General features: G+C 36.3%; 1 protein-coding gene across 1 annotated transcript; it reads right to left on the bottom strand.

The window, feature by feature from the left end:
- Positions 1 to 9,981: 9,981 nt before the first annotated feature.
- On the bottom strand, positions 9,982 to 18,289 carry LOC125645691 (zinc finger protein 93-like). Its single transcript, XM_048871466.2, has 2 exons — positions 17,616 to 18,289; positions 9,982 to 12,953 (listed from the first exon to the last, which is right to left on the bottom strand). The coding sequence occupies exon 2, from the start codon at positions 12,934 to 12,936 to the stop codon at positions 10,705 to 10,707; it is 2,232 nt and encodes a 743-aa protein (XP_048727423.2). The 5' UTR covers positions 12,937 to 12,953; positions 17,616 to 18,289; the 3' UTR covers positions 9,982 to 10,704.
- Positions 18,290 to 18,771: the final 482 nt, after the last annotated feature.

The raw sequence follows: 18,771 nt of genomic DNA, 5'->3' as shown, positions 1-18,771 counted from the left end.
GTTCTTGAGCTATAATGTTCTAAACATGACCTTTTTGCACTTAACATTTATTCAATTAAACTTGATATTTCTGTCGGTGTCAACACAATATATGCAACACAAATCAATCATTACTTAAAATAGATGCATAATCATGTCTTCTAACACTACAGATAAAAAAAAAAAAAAAATCAATACTAGTAATAGAAATAAATGATGACCTTTTTGCACTTGATATACGAAAAACTTCCTGATATCAAAATTGATAGTTTAAAAGGACATATTAGGAGTAATGTCAATTTCTAAAATTTTACACAGTTTTCAAGGTCTAGTCTTACAATTTAAAATGCAACTTTAAAAAGTGGGGGTTGGAGATTAAAATTTTGAATTATTGGCAAAAATACTGAATTTTTATACAAAATTTCGAGTAAATTAATTTAAACAATTTTAAGAATCGGTGTTCTGTTTGGAAAAACATATCAACCAAGTTAATAAATTATAACATTTGAACTAGTTCCAAGTCTCAACTACCTGTATCATAAATCATAAAACTGAAATACATGTATAGGTGTATAAAAATAGACGATCCATTGGATGAAACAGAAACTGTACTATCATGCAGAATTAGAACTTTTTGATTAATGAATCCTTCCGTCACAAAATATAGTCCCTGCCAAACCCTTTCAAAATTTGAATTGACACCAAAAAAAATTCACTGGATAGGGTTCAGCAATAAATGTGCGATATGTTTGCACCAATGGGATCAATATTGAACCAGTAAATATTTAGTTGTAGCATCCTGTGCAGTTGTACTGAAAAGCTCGGGAGCTAACTTCCTTAATAACGCGAAACAAAGGCGTATTAACGCAAAAGAAAAGCGTACTAACGCGAATGAAAGGCGTAATAATGAGAAGAAAAGGTATAATAACGCGAACGAAAAGCGTATTAACGCGTTAGAAAAGCGAAATAACGCGAGTCAAAGGCGCAATAACGCGATACAAAAGGTGTATAAACGCGGATTCAGCAGGTGTAATAACGCGAGAGGAAGGCGTAATAATGCGAATGAAAGGAAAATAAATAGTGTGCGTTGAGTTTGTGATAGCGTATTGTGCAGTTCAATACAAAGAATTAATGAAGCCATATTCGAGTTGTGATTTAGCAGCAAAGAAATTTCAGCGATGTGTAAACTTATTCCGACAGAATTATCATTAACAGTTCTACATGATTGAAAAGGTGGTACCCCTACAGCACCGTACTGAGGGTGGTAAACGATAGTCCCAAGGGTTCCCTATCTTGCCTGAATTTTTTGCGGTATAACGCCTTTTCATTCACGTCATGACGTCTTTTGATTCGCGTTATTACGCCATTTACTTCACATTATGATGCCTTTTGAAAGACGTAATGACACCCTGTGATTTGCATTATTACGCCGTTTCACTTCACATTATAATGCCTTTCAAAGGCGTAATAACGCCTTTTAACAATAACAATAATATCCCTTTTTTTGCGATATTACACGTTTTCACCTCGCATTATAATGCCCTTCAAATGCGTAATATTTAATGCCTTTTGATTTGCATTGTTACACCTTTTATCGCGTTAAATTACGCTAGTTCTGAAAGGCATTTTTAACTTCGCGTTATTATGCCTTTCACTCGCGTTATTACGCTTTTCTTTCGCGTTAGTACACTTTTGCTCTTGTTATTGCGCCTCTCATTAAAGTGCCTTTGTTATTCATTATTACGCCTGCGTTAATTTGCCTCAAGGTTTGTTTCGCGTTATTACGCCTTTGCTTCGTATTATAATGTCTTTGTTTTGCGTTAATTTTGCGTTGTAAAGCCTTTGATTCTCAATATTACATGTACTTTGTTTTCGTAAGTGGGAGAATTCATCTGTGTTATTTTCGTACTTTGACCTTCCCTGTGACATTCACACTACGCCCTATCTCTCATCCGGAATCGCGTACAATTTCAAAGAAACTTTTCAAATGTTTTCAGCAAACTTCACATACAGTACCTATGTGATTGATTGTATGTTGTTAAACGTCCCTCTCGAAAATCTTTCACTCATATGGAAACCACAGGCAATTATATCGCTTGGGTTCAAATTTACTAGTTTAATAGTAAATTGGAATCCAAGCGATGTAATTGCCTCTTGTGGAGACGAACGTCACCATTGCCATTGTGAAGGGCTGCAAACTTTAGGCCTTTGCTCGGCGCTTACGGCCTTTGGTCAGGGAGAGATCTTTATCGTGCCACACCTGCTGTGACACGATACCTCAGTTTTTGTTGTCTCATCCGAATGACAGCCCCATTTAGTTGCCTCTTACGACAAGCAAGGGGTACTGAGGATCTGTTCTAACTCAGATCTCCACGGGTCAGAGTGAGAGCAATTCGTCTACATTATTATTTTTTTTTTTATCTTGACCTTTTACGATTTATAATTCATTTCTACGATTTAGTAATTGAAGCTGGAGATCTGTAGCTCTCTGGGAAAATATTGGGACAAACCACATTTGCATAGGGAGCTAGAGATCGATCTGCATACAAGTAAATTGTAGAAACGACTTTTTGAATTGTTTACACAATTTATTAAATCGTAGTAAAAACAATTTATTTCATTTTTTTTTTTCACTGAGGTAAAATGACACAAATTATACGTCATCATATCCTGTCGTACGACACTCTTTTATTTTTTTCAGAATTCGGTGATCTGTCGCGAAAAAATTAATTGAGTCTATCTTAATTATATTATTTCCACACTCTCAGACAGGAAAACCTTAATAAAGCACTTGGAAATACGGCATGATTTACAAGATCAATACAACTGAAAGGCCATTAAATAGCCCAAAGTCATCCTGGTTAAGTAATTGCGCTTGTACAAATCATCAGGACAAAATGCAAATCCAAATTCCTTATACAGCATTGCATCGAGTGGAGAAAAAATCGTAAAATTCCTTTGGGACATGCAGTTGTGTTTATCACTCGTCACATGAAAGAAAGACAAGAGGCCTATATCGCACACCTGAGTCACCTTGGCCCATATTTAAAGATTTTCTATTCATATTTGTATGTAAAACTTTCATCCTCTATTGTGGCCCTATCCTAGCCCAGGGGCCCATGATTTGAACAAACTTGAATCTGCACTATGCCGGGGAGCTTTCATGTAAATTTCAGCTCTTCTGGCTCAGTGGTTCTTGGGGAGATTTTTTAAATACACTGTAACCCCTCCCTATTTTTGCCTTTTTGTGATTATCTCCCCTTTGAAGGGGGCATGGCCCTTCATTTGAACACACTTAAAAGCCCTTTACTCAAGGATGCTTTTAGCGAAGTTTGGTTGAAATTGGCTTAGTGGATCTGGAGAAGTCGAAAATGTAAAACAAAAAAAAAATATACAGACAGACAAACGACCGACAACAGGCGATCAGAAAAGCTCACTTGAGCTTTCAGCTCAGGTGAGCTAAAAAAAAACGGGGTGTGTTTATCACTCGATCGTCATATGATCCCTCTTTCACTTCGAATAATATCTCGAAATTTGCTCAACATATGATTGCTGTTCAATGAGTAAGTGTGGTAGTATCTAACGCAATCTAGTTAAAATTAGCTGTTTTGAATCCACTACCGCTTCTCAAACCGTTTGAGAAGCGGTAGTGGATTCAAAACAGCTAATTTTAATTAGATTGTATATAATAAGAACAAGAATACAGAATTTGAAATAGAATTAAGTAATTTTAAAAGCTTATTAGATTGATTTTGGTACAAGTTTTATAGTATCCCAAGTTTAATACTAGCTAAAGGAGTGACCCACTCTCCATAAAAATATGTGAATTTCAGTGATGTAAACAAGAAATGTCATTGTCTTCCAGATTTCATTTCATCACAATGGCTTCTGAATTGGTTCATATGTTGTAATTTTCTGCAGATAAAACGATATTCTTGATCTTTCTTCTGTGACAGATCAGGTAAATGCAATATGTAGTGTAATGTGCATATCCGTCTTCGTGGAAGTGGGTACAGGGAGATAATTCATCTGCGCTTTCTTAATTGTCAAAAACGGAATGTCTGTTTTGGTGCATGTATACATTACTTACATATTGTAAATGCCCATGGGCTCAATTATCTACAGTTTAGTATCTGTCAAATGGGTTCTGATGACGATCGTCTAAGGTCGAAACCGGTCAACCAAATAAATGTGAAATGCATTTTCATGATGTGTTGATCTGTTTTTTATCTTAAAGTTTTTACTTTGGATGCAGACCTTATTGAATACTACGTGGTATCCACTCTTGAGAATCCTCCGAAATTTTAACCTCAGGGTGTTCCAGTTATTTTAACTTAGTATCTGTCAAATGTGTATAGATAAATCTCACATGGTAAGAAATTTATTATCTGATTTACATTCAATGTACATTGAGTGTGCATCTATGCACATTCACATAAGTATTCCAGTCATATATTATGCCTGTACAGTATTCTCCACCTAGCTGCAGAACTGTAGCTCTCTGAAAAAAATATTGTGACGGACACAATGTTTTTTTCAGAGAGCTTCAGTTCTGCAGCTATTCTCCACCATGTCCACTTTCACTGGTCACAGAACCTGCACAACATTGAAGCCTTGTACATGAGTGATTGATGTATCAGAGATAATGTGCAGTCTTTGAGGGGTAAGCCGGCATACCAATCAAGTGTAACAAACACAGTGGAGTGTACATGATTTCTTGAATAAATATGCGCAAAAACATGGTAGGTAAATATAACCTCATGTCAGCTTTAAGAGTCAAAGGTCGCGCCCAGCTGCAATATACCCAGAACCATGTACGGAATATAACACTCTACACAGACTTTCTTTATGTACAACAAAAAGAAAATCGAGTTGTTAATAGAGGTAGTGACTATTCCTCCCCCTACTCGAGTTGTTAATAGATGTAGTGACTATTGCTCTCCCTACTCGAGTTGTTAATAGATGTAGTGACTATTGCTCTCCCTACTCGAGTTGTTAATTGATGTAGTGACTATTGCTCTCCCTACTCGAGTTGTTAATTGATGTAGTGACTATTCCTCCCCCTACTCAGTTGTTAGTAGAAGTAGTGACTATTCCCCCAACTATTCCTCCCCTACCCGAGTTGTTAATAGATGTAGTGACTATTGCTCTCCCTACCCGAGTTGTTAATAGAGGTGGTGACTATTCCTCCCCCTACTCAGTTGTTAGTAGAAGTAGTGACTATTCCCCCAACTATTCCTCCCCTACCCGAGTTGTTAATAGATGTAGTGACTATTGCTCTCCCTACCAGAGTTGTTAATAGAGGTAGTGACTATTCCTCTCCCTACTCGAGTTGTTAATAGAGGTAGTGAGTATTGCTCCCCCTACCCAAGTTGTTAATAGAGGTGGTGACTATTGCTCTCCCTACCCGAGTTGTTAATAGACATAGTGACTATTCCTCTCCCTACCCGAGTTGTTAATAGAGGTAGTGACTATTCCATCCCCTACTCAAGTGGTTAATAAAGGTAGTGATTATTCCTTCCCCTACTCGAGTTGTTAATAGAGGTAGTGACTATTGCTCCCCCTACTCGAGTTGTTAATAGAGGTAGTGACTAATGCTCTCCCTACTCGAGTTGTTAATAGATGTAGTGACTATTCCTCTCCTTACCCGAGTTGTTAATAGAGGTAGTAATTATTCCTCTCCCTACCAGAGTTGTTAATAGAGGTGGTGACTATTGCTCTCCCTACCAGAGTTGTTAATAGAGGTGGTGACTATTGCTCTCCCTACCTAAGTTGTTAAGAGAGGCAGTGACTATTCCATCCCCTACTCAAGAGGTTAATAAAGGTAGTGATTATTCCTTCCCCTACTCGAGTTGTTAATAGAGGTAGTGACTATTGCTCCCCCTACCCGAGTTGTTAATAGATGTAGTGACTATTCCTTTCCCTACCCGAGTTGTTAATAGAGGTAGTGACTATTCCTCCCCCTACCAGAGTTGTTAATAGAGGTAGTGATTATTCCTCTCCCTACCAGAGTTGTTAATAGAGGTGGTGACTATTGCTCTCCCTACCAGAGTTGTTAATAGAGGTGGTGACTATTGCTCTCCCTACCTAAGTTGTTAAGAGAGGCAGTGACTATTCCATCCCCTACTCAAGAGGTTAATAAAGGTAGTGATTATTCCTTCCCCTACTCGAGTTGTTAATAGAGGTAGTGACTATTGCTCCCCCTACCTGAGTTGTTAATAGATGTAGTGACTATTCCTTTCCCTACCCGAGTTGTTAATAGAGGTAGTGATTATTCCTCTCCCTACCAGAGTTGTTAATAGAGGTGGTGACTATTGCTCTCCCTACTCTGATCTTGAAGTTTTATTTCATAAGTGATACCTGGTATACTTGACAATGTTATTAATAATACTAAATGCTGTGAAACTCAGGTGACTGTTAAGGTCTATGGGCCTCTCATTTTCTCAATAGTTACAGAAAGTAAGTGATGTGCAGTAACGCTGTTGTGAACTGAACTTCATGCATGCTTTTATTTTTTGAATATATAGAAGATATATACTCTCTGAAAATAATGATTGTTTATTTTCTGAGAATGTAATTATGCGTGCAGTTTATTGTTTTGATATTGTAGAATTTCATTGTATTTGATGATAACAAACTTGATGCTTGATTGGAGTTTTTTTGGAGAACCTCTTGCTTATATTGAGATATCACCAGCTTCAGGTGAAGTGTCATCACCAAATTGAGATCTTTACTAAATGACTAGACTCAGACTTTTACATCTAATGCTGAATTCAACCCCTACCCCTGGGATCATGAAATTTACAATTTTGGTAGAGGCTTTCCTGCTCTGCATCACTATGTATTTAGTTCTTCATAAACATGTGAAGTTCTAGAGAAGAAGATTTTTGAAAATTGGTCAATTTTGGGCAGTTTTTGCCCTGCCCCTAGGATGCAGGAATCCTGAAATTTACAATTTATGGCCCCCTTGTTCCAAAAATGCTTCATACCAAATTTGAAAAGAATTGGAATGATAGTTATCAATAAGTTAAAAAAGTCTATTGTTCACACATTTAATAACTGACCATTTTGGTCCCACCCCGATACCAAAACCCCTATCCTTGGGATCATCACATTAACAATTTTGTAAAGGACTATCTGTTCTTTCTAAATATCCATTTAGTTTCAATGTAGTATCAATAACACTAAAATAGATGTTATTTAAGTGTTTTCTTGGCAGACTGTGGTATGCATATACATCAATAATACTGACTGAAATTTAGAAATTGTGCAATGCCTTTGCAGATAAACAGAATTTTTATCATCACCCTAATAACAATAATCATTACCTAAGCTTAGGATAACCATTATCTAAAATTCTTTCTACAAGGATTGTAAAGTATAGACTCAAAACTTAAAACTTGCTGTGCTAAGAATATTTTACTTATGGTAGATTGATCCTCATGTTACGTCATAGGCTTTTGCAAAATCTTTATTTAATTAAACTTTGCACATGATACAAATATATCTTTTGGAAGAATTTTATCTACTGTACAGAATAAAATAAAAAATCTGGTAAACTATTAATGTTACTGAAAAAGTTTATAATTTCCATTTTTAAGTAATCAATTATTCTATAATGAAGAAAATGCTGTCAAGGGCAATACACGGCCTCTCACCTCTGTCGGCGCGGGTTCGAATCCCGCTCGCGCCGGTAAGTGAGAAAGTTTCCCAGTTTACTTTCGGAAAGTCGGTGGTCTCTTCCCAGGTACATTGTATCTGGGTTCTCTCTTCCACCAATAAAAACTGGGCGCCACCAGATAACTGAAAAATTGTTGAGTGTGGCGGAAAACAGCAATCAATCAATCAATAACTATTAAGCTGGCATTTCCTCTGCTGCATGTCTGTTATACAATGCTTTCTCTAATATCTACAATTATCGATAATTTAAACATATTCATGAATTAGCAGGGTTTTTTTTAATAACTGTTGACATTTAAAATTTGTCGTTTTAACAAGTTTTTATCAAGACTATCTCCATCATTCTGTTTAACGAAAATATGTGATTTTCTGATGTCGAGATATACTCCTGTTTTTGTATGGATGACATCTTTAAAAAGATGGCAACATACAAATTTTCTTTGGTTATCAATTAAATTCATCTATAATGAGAGGAAATTAATCCAGTTTTTCCACTTTCAACAAGTCACTTAAGGATGGTGCTACTTTAAAACACAAATACATTTAATATACTAGTATGTTATCCATAAATATATCCTCCCCCAATTATCCATAAATATATCCCCCCCCCCCCCCCCCCCCCCCCCCCCCAGAAGCATTCAGGGTACTTCATAAATTGAAGCAATATAGGTCCAAGGGCCACATACCTCACCTGAGTGATTGCATTCCAATGTAAAATTTCAAATTCTAATTACAGTAGAGCAACAACCCTGGCCTAGGATCATGGTGCAAGTGCAAAAAGATTTTTCCTAAATATTCCTTTGTAAAACTCCGAGCCCCTGCTCTAGCCTTAGAGAGCAGAGTTTGAACAAATTCAAATCTACACTACGGAACAATGCTTGCATATATCTATTTTAGATATCGTAAACTTGTGGCTCTTGAGAAGTTTTTGAAAAGAATTTTCCTACATGCTCATTTGAGGTTATTGAGAAGATTTTCAAAGAATTTTCCCATAGAATCCTATGTAAAACTTTGACATCCCCCCCCCCTTTTGTGGCCTTACTTCAGGTCATGATGTACATGAACAAACTTGAATTTACAAAACTTGAGTACTCTTGCATAACGATTAGACAAACTAGTATTCTCACATATTGTTCTTAAGATGATTTTTAAAGAATTTTTCTATCTAAGGCCACTTCAACTTAATTATTAGATTATCATCCGGGGTCACAAAAAAAAAAAAAATGGGGCGGGTGGGAGGATTTATTTTTCAATTTTTATTTCACCGAGAAAAAAAATTAATGACAAAAGGCATCACACAAAGTGTTAATCAAGTTAACATTCAAAGAATCCTTGGTAGAAGATATAAAACCAACATTCTGTGACTTTAATCATTCACTCATACCACTGGGAAGCGAATTTGTCTGAAATCGTTATTTTTGCGAAAATAAAAAAAATATGGGTGGGCCCTTTTTTGAGGGGCGAGGATGATAATATATCAATTAATTTTAATTGGCCTAATCATAAGTAAAACTTTGAAACCCTACTGTGGTCCTATCCTAGCCCTGAGGGGAAATGTGAACAAACTTTAATCTACATTAAAATGATTGCATGTGCATTTGTTTTATAACCCAGTAGATTTTTACAGTTTTACACAACTGTATTTTTACTTTATATCATTATAGCCTACCATGTAGCTCAATTTTCTGATCCAGGGGCCATGCATTTAACAAATATTTGGTAAAGACTTCCATCAGTTTCCCTGCAATAGATACTGGAGAAGGGAAGGAGAATATTCAAAGGTTTTTACCCCAACCCTCTGGTCTAAGGGATTCTGTGACTATGATATCCACAACTTTTGTTTCTCTCCCCCCCCCCCCCCCCCCCCCCAAATGCCATACCATATTTGCTATGTGCTTTAAAATTAGTTGATTCTGTTCCAATAACTTTAGGATGATGGATTGCAATAAAAGACAACCATTAATCACAATAGCTAGGTCACTTGAGTCAGATCATCTTCATTAGCCAACTACGGTTTACGATTCGCTCTGCTACTCTACAACCCTTGGCTACGTTAGCACGATTTTCGTGATAACAATTTCCTGCATATGATTGGATGCAGGCCAAGTCCCCTGCATTTAATCAGAAAGCGTGTTACATCAGAACACATGCAAGACGAAGGAACGTGTAAACAATTAGTCATTGTCTTCAAAACGCTTTCATTTAATAAGATTTCCATAGTCTCCATACAACATGGTGGTGTGTAGACTGTGCAATGAGGCCTTGCCTACGAAAAAAAGTTTATTGATTTTAAATGATTTACATATAACATAGTGTAACTCACTGGTTGCAGCCATTTTTATTTTAACAATTAACACACAAAGTGTAGTTGAAAAACGCATTTTCATTGGTTGAACATGATGTAATCCAAACAGAGTTTGTTTTCTCCATCCGCTAGAGAACACCACTCAAAGCTACAAAAATCGTGCTAACGCAGCCAAGAGTTGTAGAGAAGCAGACTGTAAAGCCTTGGTTAGCGAAGATGGAGTCAGATGACCTACAAAGCATAATAGAAGGGCCCAATTTTCATGAAATTTAAAATAGTGAGGTGCCTTACAAGGTTACGGACAAATGTCGGTAGAAATACAGTACAGGTAATTACATGCCATGGTAACTAAATTTAATATCTTGAATACAAACATATTCTATACACTTAAATCACATGCATCATAATTTACACATTCATATATATACTACCTTTTACAGACTGTCCACCACACTCCTCCCCTATCATCTTATAAGACTGTGGGGGGAAATACAAATCAGGAGAGAAGGAAACAACCTTTGAACAGGACTGCCACATGCATGTATATAAAATTTCAACATTTCTTTTTTCATCTGAAAGCATGGTACAGTCGTCATTTACATACATAAAGAAACTATGTTATAAAGTTGTTATGGGGTTTGCATGTTTACCTATTACTTAATAAGTTGAAAATTGAGGAGGAAGCTTATATACAACCGTAGACCACTTGTATAATGAAGTGCAAGTCAGAAATATGTCGCCTAAGAATTTTGCATGGCACTGGATTTCACACTTGTTAGAGTGTGTAACCGGCCATCCGTGTAAATTTGGATATATTTCACACCTCCCTCAATTTGTGTAGCTGTAAGTTTCTCTTCATTTTGAACCAGTTCAGACTGGTTTACAGCTACATGTAGATTAGACTGTATTTCAGGTTTGCCTTTGAATTCTTCCATGATATTTGTTCCTTCATCAAGAGATATTTCAGGGGCACCCTCAGTATCATTGGGTTCTCCTTCAAGTTTCCTCTCACTCTGTGCTAGCTCAGTGTTGGGTGATGTGGCACTGCTGTCTGCTTTATCTATCATCTCACTCCGTCCTAGCTCAGTGTTGGGTGACATGGCACTGCTGTCTGCTTTATCTATCATCTCACTCCGTCCTAGTTCAGTGTTGGGTGATGTGGCACTGCTGTCTGCTTTATCTATCATCTCACTCCGTCCTAGCTCAGTGTTGGGTGACATGGCACTGCTGTCTGGTTTATCTATCATCTCACTCCGTCCTAGCTCAGTGTTGGGTGATGTGGCACTGCTGTCTGCTTTATCTATCATCTCACTCCGTCCTAGCTCAGTGTTGGGTGACATGGCACTGCTGTCTGCTTTATCTATCATCTCACTCTGTCCTAGCTCAGTGTTGGGTGATGTGGCACTGCTGTCTGCTTTATCTACCAGCTCTACCCTATTGTCTTGTTCAAGAGTGGCAGATTTGTCACTGGCAATCTTAGATTTCTCATCTTTTGAATCTTCATTTCCCAGAGTACACTGTTTAGGACTGACAGATTCCTCGATGCTGATTTCGGCTTTACAAGGAGCAGTATTGTTTTCTGTCATATTGTCTTGCTCCTGAATATAAGATTTTTCATTGGAAATTTCAGGTTCATTTGTTTTCTCTTGTTTTGTAGGGCTTTGTGGGACATGTTTAAAAATGGATGCAACATTCTCCTTTTCCTTCAAAACTAAAACCGTGATAACTTCCATCTTGCTGTGGCCCCCACTCTCTTTCTTTACAGTATGCAAATTCTTTTCCTTTTTAACTTTGACATCAACAGATTTGGAAGTCCCATGACATGTTTTCATATGCATTTTCAAATTAGAATTGCTGCTGTAAAATTTGTTGCAGATATCACAAAGATAATTGTTTCCAAAGGCATGTTGTGACAAATGCATCTTGTAATAAGCCTCTGTTTTGAATTGTTTTTCACATACTGCGCACTGGAAGGAAAGTTTTGTGTGAGTTCGTTGATGCATTTTCAACTGATCCTTTCTAAGAAATGTCCAATCACAAATGTCGCATTTGAAATGTCTGTCTCCCTTGTGAATAAGTTGGTGTTTTCTTAAGTTTGACTTGTCCCGAAATTTCTTTCCACATGTTTCACATTCATGGGGTTCAATTTTAAGATGGTATGACATATGGTTATCTAAATGTGCTTTCATTTTGAACTGTTTTCCACACTCCACACACATAAATGGCCTCTCCTCTTCGTGTGATTTCTTGTGTGCCAGTAAATTTGACGAAAAGCGCAGCATTTTCCCACAGATATCGCACTGACACCTGTATAACCCTCGTTTCTCACTATGTATGCCATGTATAATCAAATGCCTTTTCATATTGCTCTTAGTGCGGAACTTCTTAGGACAGTGTTGGCATTGGTGAGGTGTTTCTCCTGTATGCATCAGATAATGCTCCCTTAAAACGCTTTCATACCTGAAGAATTTCCCACACTCTTTGCATTTATGTGTTTTTCGTGTGTGAATCTTCTGGTGTTCCTTGTAAGATTTTACATTCTTTAAAATGGATGGACAAAGCTCACAAACAATAGGTTTTGTAGAATCATCGCCTGGCTCCTCGTGTTTCTCTCCCTTGTTTCTGCTGCAGTCTTCATCTTCATCAGCTGTTTTGAACTGGGTATTTCCTTTTTCCTTTTTAACGACATCACCTACAGATGGTTTTGAATTTTCCTCATCTTTGTTTTTATTTTGTTGCAGCATATCATTTCTGATCTTTGGCTTTCTAGAAGTGCTTGTTTTACTGTTGTGTCCCGTGTTTTCATCAGTTGATTTGACAGAGGTCTGCCCTCGGGTTTTCCTTTGTTCACATTTAACATCACTTAAAGAGGGTTTTGAATTTTTTTTTCTACCTTTCCTTGACGTTATTAAATCGTTCCTTGTCTTGGGTTTTTCGGTAGTTTTTCTCTTGGGTTTAGTTTTTCGTACCATTACTATTACCACTTAATCTGAAAAAAAATATATATCATAATCAAATAAATTATCATCATTATGTCATAAGCATCAACACCTATCTCACGTACATGTATGGTAATATTCAAATTCAAGTTTTCCATTCAAAAACTGCAAAATTTCTATTTACATGAAATTGATTGCAAAAATTGTTTTGATTTTATAGCATTCTGAATATGGCACCATGAAGTTACTATAGTGATTTTGTGCATTTTCCTGGTTTTGAATATTTAAAACAAGTCAATTATAACATGATTGATTGTATGTGCCCTATACTTTCTAAAGCTAAAAGGTTATGAAAAATAACAATTACTAATTGATAATTTCAAAGAAAATGTGAAAATTCATGTGTTTGGGATGTCATGTATAATTGTAAATTTAATGCAAAATTAAATCATTGTTGTAAACTTTCAAGTTACTGCCTTGAATTTACACACTGTCACCTGATTTTGAAGTTTTACAAGCCCTCGATACGTTTGGTATATATCCATGGTATGAGTTCTTAAACACAATACTACTGAGTTCCTGAGGGTTGTAACATCAACAGAAGAAAGAAAGAGTGCAGCAAATACAACAACAGTCTGTGGTAAGTGGAGTGGCAAAATGTGAATTCCATTGTACACACAAGTATAAAACCTGTACCTGGTATATGTTGACAGTTAACAGGCAGGTGCATTGAACCTATCTGCTGTTGCCAAAGACTCGGCATGGGAGTCAAGAAATTCAATTTTCGGGCACTTTCATAGAGCTCAGTGAGAACTATCAATACTTGGACAGTAGTGTTTGAATGTTTGAACTGAGGATCTGCTGCATTAAAATATATCAATGTGATCTGTGCTGTTTTCCTAAATACACGTGTGGCAGATCTGGCGTTTGTATACTTCACGTTGTATTTGCTTTATTTTATTTTATGGTGGCAACTTCGAAACAAGCTAACTGCACTGTGATTAGAAACTTGAAAAAAAAAACTCAATAGAAATGAAAATAAGATTAACAATACTTTATGAATTTATTACCAGTATAAATATGACAAATACACACCCCTAAAGCCTAGAATTTAGCCTATATACTATATTAAGGAAAATCTCCCAACCCTTCGATAATATAATGATTTAGTAAGTAAAAAGGGACAACATATAGGAACAAAACAAGACATGATTCCAGTATTGGAAGAATGGAAGGAGAATATAGCTAGCAATGCCAGCTGTCTCACTTTAACGAATTGTTCGCTGCATGGCTTTATATAGTAACTTGATCAATAGAAATTCTCATTAAAGTTATTGACTGAAAGATAAAGTGGGTTTGGTTAAAAAGAACGGGTGAATAATTTAAATTGGGATCAAAATTCAGGTATAAAAGTTAAAGCAAAATTACCACATTTGTATTTACAATTACATGAAATGTAAATTAAAACATATAATTATAAAATTAAACTTTGCTTCATTTCATATTGTGTCATCAGATTAATGACAAAAAAAATGTTATCAAGATGCTGGTGGAAAACTAGGCCTAATTCTGCCTTCTTAGTTCTTATAATCGACTTCCTAATTTTCAATATCTTTTGATGCCTCTGGAAGGTATGATTTTCAAAATATGATGTAGATTAAATTTTCCCCTTTCCCACCCAAAATAGAAAAAGGACCAAAAGAGTAGGCGAGCTTGGCTGAGCAGAAAGATTTACAACCCACAGGTTATCAAAGTTGCATTACTGTACACCATAAGTCTGTAGTTTCTCATCCATACATTGGAATTAGTCGTGTTTTAATATATTAGAATAAATTTCTGCAATATTTATAATAGGTGTGTTCACCACATCCTGCAGTGCTTCCCAAGGTCTTTCTGGTATTTACTGGACATTTGGTCCAGTAATGGTTAAAATATTACTGGACCAAATCACATTTTACCAGACTAAAATTTTATATGTAAATTAATCCCCTATTGTGGCCCCACCCTACCCTTGGGGGCCATGGTTTTGACAAACTTGAATTTAGACTATATCAGGAAGCTTAAAATTTCATGTAAATTTGAACTTCTGGCCCAGTGGTTCTTGAGAAGAAGATTTTTAAAGATGGTCCATATATTTTCCCATGTAAACCTTTGATCCCCTAATGTCGCCCTACCCTACCCTTGGGGGCCATGATTTTTACAAAATGTCAGGAAGCTTTCATGTAAATTTGAACTTTCTGGGCCAAACTTTAGCTGCAGAACTGTAGCTCTCTGAAAAAATATTTTGACATAACATCTCTGTTATGTCAAAATATTTTTTCAGAGAGCTACAGTTCTGCAGCTAGGCCAAACTTGGGCAATTCGCGTAACTCAAATGCAAATTGTTCAATCAAACGTGCCCATGTAGTTCAAGTACTTCTTGATTAGAGCAGGGTTCGAAATTAACTCATGTCCGTAAGTCCGAGACTAGTAAAAAACGTGTCGGACTCGTGAACTCTCTATAGCACTAGTCCGTATGGACTAGTGAAAATCCGGAAATCAATCTTGAATATGGTAAAGATTTTTAGCAAGATTTGTCCGAGTCTCTTAGATGTTTGAACTTATGGTCGATTAATTACCTGCATGGTTAAGTGTATGCATGACTATGACATCTGATCTTCCAAACAAATGGAGTGCATTTGAGACCGCCGTTCTTCGAATGTGCACAAATTGTCAAATTCCTGCCGATTCCGAACGCCGAGTACACATCACGAGAATGTGTTCTAGGTGCAGGAATTGCAGGTAGTGTGGTCTGAGAACATGCACGTTTGTTGACTTGGTCAATCGAGTGAATTTTATTGACTTTATTGATAAAATTTCGAGCTCCTGTGGCTCTAAGATCTGAGCACCAAAAGAACAGGAACGTCAATCTCGAACGCACTTATGGATGTTTATAAAAGGATTAACTCGAAGGTTAATATTGTATGCTTCTGAAGATCTTGAATGCGAAATAAAATATGGTGGTCTCTTTCTTCTGTAGGTGTCAGAAATTAAATTGATTGCAACTGTGATGTGTTTGGTTTCATTAAATAATGTTGAATAAAATGAAGATCATTTAATATGATGTACTGGACGGACTAGTAAAATGCTTTGCGGACTAGTGAACATCAACAGTGACTAGTCCGTATGGACTAGTGCTTGAAAAAGTTGATTTCGAACCCTGCAGAGTATACTTAAAACGCTTTATTTATGTGTTATTTATTACCAAATTCAAATGCTTCAAAGACGTCTCTAGTTTCACGGGATATTGTTCAATTGTATTATCACTATATTGAAGATGATTGCAAGTTTGATAAATATTTGAGTTAAACGTATAAAACATGTTTTCTGTTTGCCATGACTAAAGAACAGAATAATTTTGGGACATGCTGCTAAAATTTGAAAATTTATCTAATCATGTATTTTATTGAAAAAGAAAATTATCGAACACTTGGTCTGGCCAACAATTGATTTTGATCGGATCAAAACAAAAATTACCGGACATTTGCCAATGTCCGACGGACCTTCGGAATCATTGATCCTGAAATCATGGGCTGGTATCAGTAGTATACAGTTCTATTGCAACTTCACATAATCCACCAGATCTACTTTGTCAACCAATTAAAGTACATGTAACTGTACCCCATTCTTGAAATGTTGTTTGAGCTTTGATATCTTTAAAGTGTAAAAATCTGTCATGTTTTTCATTTTCTGTTTACATTTTACTAGAATGACCTTGCAAGACAAAGCTCCATATAAGGTGCATATAAGCGTAAATACTCATTAAATTTTACCAAATATGCATTTAAATTGAAAATCAGGCATACAATTACACATTAGAGAATGTAGATATGCATTAATTTGGGTGTATAACTAGACAGTTATTGACTGGCCCTGAGGACAACAGCTGTTTTGTTTGACCCATGAACGGATCTGTTCGAGGGTCAAACAAAATAGCTGTTCTTCGAGGACACAGTCTATACCTGCTTTACTATACACCCTCATTTTTTGAGGTTGTTTTACTAGATGCACATGGTTTGTTGATTTTGAACTTTGGATAGGACAGTGTGATTGTGTACAATTATCACCGTATCCACTAGTTTAAAAGAAAGCAATATATCAATTAATATGAACAGTTATCGGGTGAACTTTGCCATGAAATATACAAAGCAGCAGACTGAGACACGACTCATGTTGCCAATAGAAATATGGCAGATTATTAACCGTGCGGTCATTTAAGCCAATCAATAGTATGTAAATTGTTGGTCAGTCAAATAGACCAAGAGTAACATTTGAAATTTTGGTTCAAATTGTATTAGGTTTATTTAGGGAAAAAATTGCGGTATAAAACAATTTAATTAAAATCTATAATCACACAGAACTTCCTATGATGAAATAGCCATGGTTGAAATGGAGTGGACTCAGCTAATAAGCCTAACTTAAGACGATAAAACATTGTAAAAAAAAAAAAAAAAAAAGAATAGTCAAAGTTTGATCGAGAAATTACTTTAAAATCTGAGAGAGAGAAAAGATGACAATAGAATACAGTTAGATATCGAACAGCTACGGTAACCCTTTTGTTTGCGAACTCTCTTTTGTCTTCCTATTCAACAGTTCAAAATGAATGGAGCCAATTCAGTTGAATTCAAATGCAGCTCAAAAATGATATTGGAAAACTTCAAAAGAAAACTCACTGCCTGTGATCTTCAATTTTTCAAATTTTGTACTTTTTGGGTATCGCCAACGGGATAAGATTGATCTGTCGCTAAATGTCGAACCGTAACAGTTGAAATACAAATTCCGGATAAACCAGTTCCAGATCAACATGTTACACAAATCTCCAAAATAAACCGAAACCCTGAAAATTAGAATCAAAATCCCACAGCTGTTTAGGGCTCAGCAGTAGTATAAGGACAAGTAGTTCTTAAGCCAATTTACATTTTATAAACTATTGCGCCATAGTTTATAAAATATAACACCACAGGGGCTTGTCTTCCGGATTGTGGCAAATTAAAACAATAGCAATACGGTAATATGAATCCTCTTTACAATCACCTTTGAAGTCGTTTTGATGGCGACACGTTTTGGTAATTAATACATTTTTTACAGTGGCGGATTTAAAGGGGCACAGCAAGCGCCCCCTCCCCCCTCTTGAAATTGAGGTAAACTGATGTCTCTTGTTTAGAAATAATGTAAACGATAAAAGAAGCAATAATTTCTTCCACTCTCGGAGAAATAATTGACAAAATTCTTTGATTCATTGAATTACTTTTATTGGGAGAACTAACATTTTTTTCCAAAAACTCTAAAATTTGTGTCATTTCACTTATTTCATCTTATCAAAAATGACAGAGAATAGTAACATTAACTACATAGGAGACATACAGGGCCGTAAATTACATGGAGGCGGAGGAGGCAGCTGCCTCCTCCAACTTTTGAGCCAAAAAAAATTAAAATTTAAAGTTCATTAGAATTTATGTTGTTTCCAATAACTACGAACGTGATACCTCCCTTAAAAAGCATTCCAAATCTTTCCTTTAGAATGAGTTAGTCAAGTAACATCTTAGAAGGCCCTAGAATCAAGGATTTTGCACGAAACGTGTTCAGTGTGCACAAAATGTGCTCAGCGTCTGGGGGGCCCCCAGACCCCCGCCTAATTTCCTGCCTCCTCCAAATTGAAGATTAATTTACGGCCCTGACATATATCAAGCCCCTTAAAATCTGTAAAGAAAACCCATACCCCTTGCATGTTAAAGTCCCCCCCCCCCCCTAACTGCAATTTCTGGATCCGCCCATGGTTTAAATTACCTCACCCCCACCTCTTGCACGTAGTACATCTTTATCATCATT

The sequence above is a fragment of the Ostrea edulis genome, chromosome 6 (genome assembly GCF_947568905.1).
Source record: "Ostrea edulis chromosome 6, xbOstEdul1.1, whole genome shotgun sequence".
Taxonomy (NCBI): domain Eukaryota; kingdom Metazoa; phylum Mollusca; class Bivalvia; order Ostreida; family Ostreidae; genus Ostrea; species Ostrea edulis.
The sequence above is the reverse complement of the archived record's forward strand: the minus strand, read 5'-3'. Positions and strand labels throughout refer to the sequence as shown.

What these genes read in the sequence shown, in the direction of transcription:
- LOC125645691 (XM_048871466.2), bottom strand. Translation starts at nt 12,936, where the DNA reads ATGGTACGAAAAACTAAACCCAAGAGAAAAACTACCGAAAAACCCAAG.